This window comes from Myotis davidii, unplaced genomic scaffold (genome assembly GCF_000327345.1).
Source record: "Myotis davidii unplaced genomic scaffold, ASM32734v1 scaffold1437, whole genome shotgun sequence".
Classification (NCBI taxonomy): domain Eukaryota; kingdom Metazoa; phylum Chordata; class Mammalia; order Chiroptera; family Vespertilionidae; genus Myotis; species Myotis davidii.
The window spans coordinates 1,235,572-1,246,895 of NW_006288601.1; the positions used below are offsets into that span (position 1 = coordinate 1,235,572).

An 11,324-nucleotide genomic window follows, 5' to 3' on the forward strand; every position below is an offset into this window, starting at 1 on the left:
GGATCGATTTAACGGGCGGTGGAAGGAGACGGTTAAGAGGAATCTTTGGAGGAGGGTAAACGGTTTGGAAGGTCACTCGGGGCGGGGGGCGGGGGTAAGGTAGCAAAGAATCGATTACCTGGGAGGTTGGAGAAAGGGTTAAACAGCCTGGTGAGAAGTCCCAGCAAAAGGGGGGGGGGCGCTGGTGAGGAGAGGGGAAGCGGATGGAGTAGTCCCAGAAAGTGGGCGGGACTAGGAGTAGGAAGTGTTTGTGGCCCAAATTGAAGGGATGGGAAGGGGACGGGGGAGAGGCCGGAGAAGACGGAGCCGGTGGGAGGAGAGCCCACGATAGAGGGGAGACCGCAAGCAGGGCTAGAAAAGAAGGGAGGGTGCCGCAGAGTAGCAGAAGATGGAGAAAACTGGATTAACTCAGATGGACTGAAGTCATCTTTTCCACTCATTACCTACAAATACCAGTAATTGATTCCCTCCATCCTGGGAATCCTAAAATGTGATGGGAAAGTACCACGTCTGTACATAGTCCCCACACACGTTTTTGAACACAGTCTTCACTAATGAAAAGTCTGGAAGCATTCAGTTCCTCTTACACCCCATAACATACCTTTTTGGAAGGGAACAAGCTCGTTTAGAAGCAGGATTTTAGTCCTTGATGGTATAAGGCTTTCCACAGACAAGATCCCCTTTAGACCATCCCCTTCAGTCGCAAAACCACAATGACACGGCTAATAAAAATCTGTATTCATTTGTATATCAAACTACTGAATTGTTCATTTGGTGGAAAGGCATACAGAAAAAGTCAACATATTTAGAGGGGGAAAAACCTTCCAGAACTTAATCCCTGAAGCAGTTTGGTGAACCCTGACTACCACATTTGAATTGTCCTCCCATTATATAAAACTGATTTTATTCTGATGACCTGATGCTGTAGAATGTTCCACTCAACTATAAACATTGGTATAATAATTAGTGTAATAAGACATTCTTTACTAAGAAAAAGCCATGTTCCTCCAGGTAATCAGTAGCTTGATGCTATGGCTTACCTTGTCTTAGGCACAGTGCTGAGGATTTTACATTCATAACCTCATTTAACTCATAACTCTGCAACAGGTTCTTTTTTATGCCTAATTTTATTGGTGGGGGACTGAAATGAGGTTAAATTACTCCAATCACACATAGGATAAGTGTCATAATCATAGACTCCAGGTCTGATGACTTTTCTCCCTGTATCCCCCAACACAAAGGATAGCTTCTGGGACCAAATAAGAGCACAATAAATGCTGTTGGCCTAGCAGAAATTTAAAGCCTTCCCCCCCTTTCTTTAAAAGCTTAAAATACAAGAATTAGAGGTTCTAATGAAAACAATTTATAAAAATATTTCGCTCTAGGAAAACAATAATTTACAGTTAAACCATTGAGTCAAGGCCCCTTTCAGTAAAAGCTGTATGTTCTGTTTAATTAGATACATTCCATACTTTATTCTGCCACATTTTATTTTGGGGCAGTTATCATTAATGAAGATCATTGCTCTTGCTGTTCTCTGTAAGACATTAGTAATCTTTTAACAATTCAGAAGATAAATTTTGTCAGAAATAAAAATGAGTTTTGATGTCGAAGAATGTCCTCTCTAATCAATTAGATATGATAAAAAGCAGTCTTACTGTTCTTTTTTAACTGCCTGTCCCACAGAAGTATTAGCTACTTTGGTGGCAAGTTGTAAGACCTTCATAGGTTCCTTGCAATTTTGTAAGTGATACAATGAGAAAGGCTAGTATTATAAAGCAATCAGTTCTACAGACATGCTGTATACCTGTCTACTTTGAACTAAGGGCAACTGTTGCAAGTAAAGAAATAATAGCTTCAGGTGATAGGATATTTTAAGGTGATAAAGTAGAATTTTTAAATTTGACAATACAGATGCACTATAGGAGAGGACTGCAACAGAGACCATATTGTGGAGGTTAGTGAGAGTTCACATCCCAGCTCTACCACTTTGTGACCAGTTATTTGACTTGTAGCTTCGTTTTCCTCATCTGTAAAATGGGAGTGATAAAACAGTGCCTACATCCTTGGATTGTTCTCACTTTAGAACCAAAAGAATCCAAATTATGTATTCTGAAAAGTTTAGCTATGTGAGAAATGAAGCTTTTTGTATTCTAAACATAACACTCTGACTGGACTTTTCTCTTAGAAATTGTGGTGGCACTTGAATTTTTCAGGTTTTTAATAATTTTAATAGTAATTAACTTCAAAATAAAGATAGCCACCCAATGAGAATGTGTACCCCACCCGGATTGTTCTGATTCTAGTCCAGCCGTGCAAACTATGGCCCGCGGGCCGGATCCGACCCGTTTTAAATGAATAAAACTAAAAAAAAAAAAAGACCGTACCCTTTTATGTAATGATGCTTACTTTGAATTTATATTAGTTCACACAAACACTCCATCCATGCTTTTGTTCCGGCCCTCCGGTCCAGTTTAAGAACCCATTGTGGCCCTCGAGTCAAAAAGTTTGCCCATCCCTGTCTAGTCAAACCTTTTGGGTTTTAATTTTAAATTCTTATCCTCCTTCAAGAACTTGGGAAGGATTTTTTAAGTGCTTTTGATGGTTCTTTTAATTAGGGCCTCATTTTTCTGAAGGCCTGTTGCCTTCCTGAGCTAGAGTATTACCTGTTTTTAGGTGGTCCTGCAACCAGTGCTGCTTCCGAAGGTCTCACTTATTCAGGGATGCTCTTCTGACCAGTTGTTGGGTGTATGCAGTGCCTGCCTGATGCCTTGATGCCTTTTCATTCTCACTGGCTCTTGGTTTTCTCCTTTGGGAAGGATAGAATTGGGTAGTCATAATGAGTGTAAAGTCAAATGTCCGAGATTTTTAGGCTGGCTCTACCACATCCTAGGTGTGTGTGTGCCACATACAAGCAAGTGCATCTCTCAGTAGCTTTATCTACAAAATAGGGATCAGTATCAGAGAGTGGTCACAGTGTTTGGGATACCCATGTATAGGCACAGCATCTGATTGATTGTAAATAAAAATTCAATAAATACTAGCTGCCATTCATATTTGAATTTTAAGTCCAGTGATTCAACCAATCGCTCTTCCCAAAGTATGTTTGGTGCTCAAGAGTAGAGATGCTATCTGTTGAGTCCCTGTGCTGGCAATATACTTCTTCCTGGATATCCAAAATGAAGATCAACAAATCAGTGAAGAAACCTGTGTTACTTGCTGAGCTTGAGCACAGTTTTAATACCTATTAACTTGCTGGACTCAGTTGGTAAACACTGGATTAATAACCTTCCACTAAGCGCTATCTGTTCATTGGAAAGACTTACACAGAAGCTGTAGTGTAGGTCCCCCATGCTCTCAATCCCCCATGAATCTGTCCATCCCAGAAAGACCAGTACAGGCAAGTGTCCCATTTTAACCTATTCTCATGGAGTACCACAAACCTCCACCAGATGGTGATAGTGTATAAAATGAGAGTTGTCAGTGTTTTAGTCTCGCTAAGTGAAAGATGGTCAAAGCATTTGATGAGAGTCATATCAGAAATCAGCTTACAATTCACTAAAGTTGTCTGAAGGACTTTTACGTTCTCAAGGCTTTTATTTAAAGGGGGTCCTTTGAACCTTGAAATAGCAGATAACCAAAGTGGTAGCCACGAAGTTTATATCATCACCAAAGAAAAAAGTAAAATCTAAAAGAACTCGTTTTTTGTTTTTTTAAACTATCCTTGAGAAAAGTTATTAACATAGTGGTGAAGAGCGTGAGCTATGCAGTGTATGTCTTGGGTTCAAATTTTGGTTCTTTAACTAGTAGCTATGCGACCTGGAACCCAATTGTGCTATCTTTAAACTGTTCATACTGTAGTTGACCCTTGGTGATTTTTTTTTTTTTTAATCCTCACCCGAAGATTAAAAACGAAGAGAAACACGTCAATTGGTTGCCTCCTGCATGAGCCTGACCAGGGACCGGGTAGGGGAAGAGCCTGCAACCAAGATATGTGGCTTTGACCTGAATCGAACTCAGGACCCTTCGGTCTGCAGGCCAACACTATCCCCAGAGCCAAACCGGCTAGAGCGACCCTTGGTGATTTTAAGCAGTCGTATATGTACATCAGTTCTTTAAAAGTTTACACCTTATGGAATTGTTAGAGGAATGAGATGTATCTAAAGCACTAAATGCTTGGTACACAATCAGTGGTAAATATTAGCTGTCATTATCCTAAATCTTTTTTTTTCCCTCTCCAGCTTATTTTCAGTTACTTTGTAAAGACGGAAGGCTCATGGTACAAATTATTGTCTCCAGGTGAGTACATTTTGAGACTTTTTATGTCGTTTGAATGCTTAGGGCTATATAGATTTGATATTTCCTTGCAAGAATCAGGGTCCTCAGGTGCGTCTTGTACAGATGCTTGCGTTTCAATCTCTAGTTCAGTGCTTAGCACTGCCTAGTTTCCCAAGACCTTGTGCTCAACAGAGAGTTCCTTTGGGCCTTGAATGGTGGTGTAGGATACTGTTCAGCCTTCACCCCCTCAAAAATATGGTAACCACCAGCCATTTGCTTGCAGTGCTGGGGCTGGAGGCCTGTCAGAATGGGTGCTGATGGAGCTACAGGGGGAGATCGAGGCTCGCTACAGCACTGGATTAGCCGGAAACCTCCTGGGAGACCTACATTACACCACTGAGGTGAGGGGCTTTTCTTTCCCTGCCTAATGCCTCAGGAAAGCAAGCTACGCCTAGGTGGTGCTCCCAGGACCTAGAGTGAGGACTGCCCTCAGGTTTATTAATCAAGGGCTAGCTAATCTGCTAAATTATCTGCTTGTTCTCCCCCCCTGCCTCTGCAGTTGCAGGTAAATTTAGCTTTGGGGAATCTTGAAAGGTCACAGTTCTTTTTTTTTTTTTTTTCTGGGGAGAGGGAGAGGGAGAGATAGAAACATCAATGATGAGAGAATCATTGATCGGCTGCCTCCTGCAAGCCTCCTTACTGGAATCAAGTCCACAACCTAGGCATGTGCCCTGACCAGGAATCAAACCGTGACCTCCTGGTTCATAGGTTGTACTCAACCACTGAGCCACATTGGCCAGGCAAAAGGTCACAGTTCTAAAAGTGAAAATTCTCTTACCAGGGCCATAAAGGGCATGAGGATGGGTTGTCCACGGTAGCTATATAGCAGTGTAAGAGCCAGACCAGGGAGTGCAGGTACCACTGCTGCCTGCCAGGGCATCTTTAGGAAGCACTTGAATGTGATGATCTTGCCCTGAATCTCAGGCATCTTACTCTTATTCTGCCAAAGGGAATTCCTGTGCTGATCGTGGGTCATCACATCCTGTATGGGAAAATCATCCACTTGGAGAAACCTTTTGCAGTCCTTGTCAAACACACTTCTCCGGAGCAGGACTGTGATGAGCGTGGCTGTAAGACTGGCACCCGGTACCTGGTGACAGCCCTCATCAAAAACAAGATTCTTTTCAAAACTCGCCCCAAGCCCATCATCACCAACGTACCCAAGAAAGTATGAAAGAACCCCGGATTTTCCCTAGAGAGCGGCCAACTCCTTGGACTCGTGCTCCACTGCCACCTCGAGGACGGATGGACGGTTCCCTGGGACCACAGGGGGGTCAGGGTCCTGCTCTAAACACTGGCCACCCTCTGGGCATGGCCTCAGATTCCTTCCTTATGGCATCTGGTTCTCTTGGTGGAAATCTGGCCCCGTTTCCAAGGAACCATTCTTTTCCAGCTTCGTCAGGCTCATTGGCTTCAAATCCAGCACCTTTCCCTGCTGGTGCTCGTGACTCAAGCATGGCTTCTTTTCCGAGGGGAATGAATCCCACTGCCGCAGGTGCAGTTTCTTTCTCGAGGCCTGGTGGCCTCTTGGGCCCAGGGCCAGGGCCAGCTCTAAACCCTCGAGCAGGGGCTCTTCCAGGCCCAGGGCCTCTGTCTAACCCGAGGTCAGGGGGTCTCCCAGGGCCAGGTCCTATGCCCCACTCAAGGGCAGGTGGCCTCCTGGGAACAGGTCCTGACTCCAGAAGTGGGGGCCCTATGGGTCCTGGATCTGGACCCAACCTGAGAACGGGTGTCCTCTTGACTCCTGGGAATGGCCCTCCCAATACTAGGCCCATTGGCCTGGGCCCTGGACCAAGTCCCAATCTGAGATCGGGCTTCATGGGTACAAACCCTGCCCCAAGGTCAGGTATGTTTCCAGGCCCCGGCCTTGGGCCCAACCCAAGAGCAAGTGGTTTGGGCCCAGGCCTTGGGCCCAACCCAAGGGCTGGTGGCCTGGGCCCAGGCCCCAACATGGACACCAGAGCAGGTGGCCTCTTGGGCACAGGATCTGGTCTTAACTTGAGAATGTCTGGACCTCAAAACCTAGATCTTGCCCCCATTCTGAGAGCAGCAGGTCTTTTAGGAGCAAATTCCGCTTCTTTCTCACAGGCTTCTGGAAACATGGGCACAAGCCCATCTTCCATGGCAAGAGTACCTGGCCCCATAGGCCCCAACTTGGGTCCTGGCTCTCGGGGAATTGGCCTTCCAGGGCCAAATCCATCTCCCATGTCGAGGGCTTCTGGCCCCATAGGCCCTAATTCAGCTCATTTTTCAAGGCCAGCTGGTCCCATGGGGGTAAATACTAATCCCTTTCCAAGGGGGACAGGTTCGGGGGCACTGCACCCAGCTGCCTTTTCTCAGTCTTCTGGAACATTGGCTTCAAACCCACCTACTTTTCAGAGGTCTGCTGGCTTCCAGGGTTCAAATCCAGCAGTTTTCCCAAGAGCCTCTGGGCCACTAGGACCCAACCCAGCTAATTTCCCAAGAGCCCCTGGCTTACAGGGCCCAAGTCCAGCTACCTTCCCAAGGTCTACTGGCCCATTAGGCTCTGGTCAGGTGACTTTCCCCAGGTCAGCTTCTGGGCCTTTGGGCTCCTCAGCAGGCCCTGGGGGTATCAACCCGGCTCCTTTTGCAAGGCCAACTGGGACCCTGGGTCTAAACCCAGCTTCCTTTCCAAGGATGAATGGTCCTATAATGAAGACTGTGGTCCCATTTCCTAGAGTGGGTAGTCTCCCTGGCACAAACCCAGCTGCTTTCCCCAGACCAGGGGGTCCAATGTCTGCAATGTACCCAAATGGAATGTTACCCCCTTAAACAGCATTTCCTCTCTAGGACCACCTTGGTTTCCAAGCATCGTGGTTCTGGGCAGAGGCTGTGTTTTAAGTAAAAGGGTAGTCATGGAGCTGGGGCTCAAGTTCAAATGAGTCATCTTTTTTCAAACTCTGCTTCTTTCTTGATTAAAGGTGAAATGTTATTTGTGGGACATGGACTGCGGCAGGTGGGAATGATCCCAGCCTTGAGAGAGGATCTCTAGCCTTCCAGAAGCCTGCTGTGCTTTTGTCCCACAGCTTTCTGCCCCTTGTTTCTTGCTAGTTTCTTGAATTGTTCTTGTGGACTTTTCCTCAGGGATACATTGACCTGCAGGTCCCAATTCATATGTAGTTCCCTGCTCACCACTGGAGAATCAGCTCACTGCTCTCTAGAAATGTTGCATTGGTGAATGGACCATGCTTCAGCAGCTCTGACCTGGGCAGCTTGGACCTGTCATCCTCTACTGCCATACCTTTCCCTGGGGGCTTGACACAGAACAGGGAGGTGGGCGGCCACTTTAAAGACCCACCAACTACAATTTCCACTTGACTGGCAGGTCTTGGAGTTTCCTTCTCTGGGACTTAGAGGAGGCCAGAATCAAGGCTCCACGGTTCATCCAATTCCCTCTCCACTGGTACTCCCAATCAAAGAACCTCAAAATTAATCTGATGTGGATGGGATAGCGGGAGGTGGGTGGGAGGGGTGGGGGTTGAAGGGAAGAAATCACTGTGCTTTGTTCAACCTGATGTGAAAGGATGGTTGGTGTTTTTCCTGCGTTGTATCTTTTCTTACTGTTTCTTTAATAAATGGGATGAGAGGGCTGCTGGTGTCACTCCATTTTGTTACCTGTTCCACAGGGAAGGAAGTTAACTCACTGCTTTCCATGGTTTCAGCTTGTCCACAGTCCTGCATTATCTGACAGGTAAAATACTTTCACTCAAGGAAGAAGCAAGCTTGATTTTTAGCCTTAGCTTGCTGCTCTGCCAGTAATTTCACCAAAGACCCTACCCACCCTCTTCAATAAAAGTTAAGCCACCATAGGCGTACAGTTATCAAGGTAGGCTTACTGTATTCCCCAGGTCCAGAAGCAGCTGTGACAGCTCGTCCTGCTTCTCAGTGACACGAATTACTGCAACTGTATTTCTAGTTCAAGTGCAACTTTTGAAAGTGGAATAGAGTCAGCTTTCATTAAGTACAAAAAGGGAGGAAGTAGCTCAGAGACAGCAGTATGAGAGAATCTTTATTTTGACAAATATGTGCAGTATAAAAACTGACCTGGAAAGTTAAAAAAAAGGTAAAAATAAATATGTTTACAAATTATTGTAGAAACAATACAAAAAAGTCAGTTAAAATTCTCAATGAGGAAAAACCAAAATGTGTCCAATTGTATAAAGGCTCTTCCCTTGCAAGAAACGGGGATAAAGCTGAAGACCCAGTTTGGTTTCACTGTTGAAAAATGTACAAAATAACTTAGAAAAACCAGTCGAGGTCAAACGTTGTGAGCCCACTACTTTTGATATGAGGAAAGTTGATAACAGTGTAAGGCAGAGCTGATGGTAGAACAGCCAAGAGCTTGCCATCTGGGAGCCCATCGTATGTTACTCTTCGAGGGAAAGCTGAAGAAAAACAGCCCTTAGTGAAGTCTGAGCTCTGCAGTTGGCTGACCGGATTTCCTCCATTGTAGTGCTCAAAATAGTTTACTTCTTGGCCAGCAAAAACACGGAAGAGCCTGGAACAACTGCCTTTGGCAAATGGCGGCTGCCTCTTCTAAGAGCCTTCATGGATTGGGCCCAACATCACCCAGCAGTCTTATCAGAAACTTGAGGTCTGTGTGATGCAGCCGTGTTGGCTGCACTTGGAAAACCCTTGAGTTCATGGGAGTTGAAGGAAAGCACCAGGGTTTGCCAATCTGTGGCTCAGAGCACACTGTTCCTTTGTAGGAAGCACCTGGGTACACTAGAGGCTTGCCCCTCCACTCCTCTCTACCTTAGTGCTCATTCTGAGGGGTTAGTTGGACCCTCTGAGAATGGATGTTTGGAGACAGCACACACGAGCAAGCAACCCCTAAGTCAGGCTTAGTCAAGATCCCAGGTTTCAAACCCAAGAGCTGAGAACAGTCTGTGGACTGCCAAGCTCTAGAAAATGGCTTTCCCTCATTTCCCACCCAAAGTAGAAGGAATGAGAAAGCAAGAACCTTAGGATTTAGGGATCAGTTCCATCTCCTAGTTTGGTTTCTGGAAAGAAACAAATGCAGGAGTGACTACCCACAGCTTGGCTGTAAGAAGTCCCTGGAGAAGCCGCTGAAGGGAATGGACAGTCTCAGAGATGACCAGCTTGGATGTGAGTGCTCACTGAGGGAAACGGAAAAGCTTTCCATCAGAGACGATTGTCAAGAATTGTAGCCTGGGCCTGGCTGGCTTGGCTCAGTGGATAGAGCGTCGGCCTTCCGACTGAAGGGTCCCAGGTTCAATTCCAGTCAAGGGCACATGCCCCGGTTGTGGGCTCCATCCCAGTAAGGGGCCTAGAGAAGGCAGCCGATCCATGATTCTCTCTCATCATTGATGTTTCTATCTCTCCCTCTCCCTTCCTTTCTAAAATTTAATATATTTCTTAAAAAATATATTAAGAAAAAAAGAATTGTAGCCTGAAAGTCATGCATGCTACCCAGCTGCCGATGATCGTCCCAAGCAGTTCCAAGATGGTAGCCAATTTGGTCAGAGGCTCCTAGTAGGTTTGCCCCATGTGCTGAGGGCAGGCTTGCCTGTTACAGAGGAGCCTGTGAGAGTCCAGGCGCTGACTCGCTTGCCACCTTGAGAAACTTACCTGATGAGGAGGAGGGCAAAGAGGTGACTACATCACTTGAAATCAGTGAGGTGGCCATCTTAGGACTCAGCTGAATTTAAGAGGACTTCAGGAGTACACAGGTTGAAATACTGAGCCCCCACTTCCTTTCTTAGTATGTTGGGGTTTAATCTCCCTGGTAGATGACTGAAACATTTCCTCTCCTCAGCAGACAAGTTCATCTAGATGTCTAGGCAGTTTCCAGGTGGAATCTATATAGGCCTCCATATAGCCCATAGCCTTGAGCACCACTACCAACCTTTGTTCCTCCTGGCAAGTTTTCCCTTTTAACATTCACATTTATGTACACTTAAAGCAGTTCAATGCTAACTCCCTGCTAGTTTGGCTCATCCTTGAGATGTGGAATGGGGTACACATAATAAAGCACCATTCCTGTACCCTGTTTTCTGATGCCCAGAGATCAGGCTTCTGGGCCTTGTATCTCAGGCACAATCTTATTGCATTGATAACTCGATGGAGGGGGGAGACATTACTAGCTGGCCCAGATCTCAAATTCTCTCCCCACCTCTGGTTGTGTTCAAATGGGCTAAGAGAACCCTTTCCCACAGCTGGCTTTGCTCACTTACCTATCAGAAGTTGCTACTGATTGGAACTTATTGTTTGATTTAACACACTTCTGAGTTCCCTCTGGATCCTGGGGCAGGAGTGGAATCTTTCCCAGAGACCACCATGTAGCAGACAGGCAGCCTGAAAACATGTCTCCTCTACCACCCTGAGCTGGAATTGGTGTTGCCTTCCCTAAGCAAAACAGCCCAGGGGCCATACTACAGTCACCTTTCTTTGCACTTCAGATTTGTCCTTTGGACCCTTAAAAAACTAAAACAGCATTCCCTCCTCCCTCCCACCCCATCTTTTCTCTTCCATTCCCCTTCCCTCCCTTACCCATTGCACTTTTCCGGCTCTGCTTGAGGGTTATGTCACACCTCAGCAAAAGCTAAGCTATACTGCTCTGGCTTCTTCCCACATCGCCGGGCAATAATGGCCAGATACAACATGAGAAGGCCCACCCAGTAGCAGCCATACAGGATGGCCCCAGAGACAAGGAAGGCTAGCTCCGTCTCACTGAACAGATCCTGGCAATAAGCTGTGTACGCCAGTCCTCCCAGAAGGACTGCCACCCAGATGGACACAGGGATGAGGCCAATGAAGTTCACCACAATGGTTTTTCGGCCAGAGGTGCCCCAGCCGGACTTGTTGATGGTAGCAATGGCGAAGATCTTGGCTGGCAAGAGGCTGGACATATAGAGAAGGGAGTACAGGGACATGAAGATCATCTCTGCGTTGCCCCGGAGGAAGCAGGCATAGGTAGCCTTGATAATGCCCACCAGCTGCAC

At 46.3% G+C, this 11,324-nt stretch overlaps 2 protein-coding genes across 2 annotated transcripts in view; one reads left to right on the forward strand and one right to left on the reverse strand.

The window, feature by feature from the left end:
- Nucleotides 1-4,204: 4,204 nt before the first annotated feature.
- CHTF8 (chromosome transmission fidelity factor 8) lies at nucleotides 4,205-7,949 on the forward strand. The gene is made up of 3 exons (XM_006760359.2): nucleotides 4,205-4,299; nucleotides 4,562-4,679; nucleotides 5,288-7,949. Exons 1-3 carry the CDS (start codon nucleotides 4,277-4,279, stop codon nucleotides 5,510-5,512), a joined length of 366 nt encoding a protein of 121 aa, XP_006760422.1. The 5' UTR covers nucleotides 4,205-4,276; the 3' UTR covers nucleotides 5,513-7,949.
- A 2,889-nt stretch (nucleotides 7,950-10,838) lies between these two features.
- HAS3 (hyaluronan synthase 3) overlaps nucleotides 10,839-11,324 on the reverse strand; it is a 60,670-nt gene continuing 60,184 nt past the window's right edge. Inside the window, 1 exon segment of the mRNA XM_006760358.2 lies at nucleotides 10,839-11,324. This exon segment is cut by the window's right edge and continues 32 nt beyond it. Within this exon segment, the coding sequence (XP_006760421.1) occupies nucleotides 10,908-11,324 (417 nt within the window). The 3' untranslated portion in view covers nucleotides 10,839-10,907.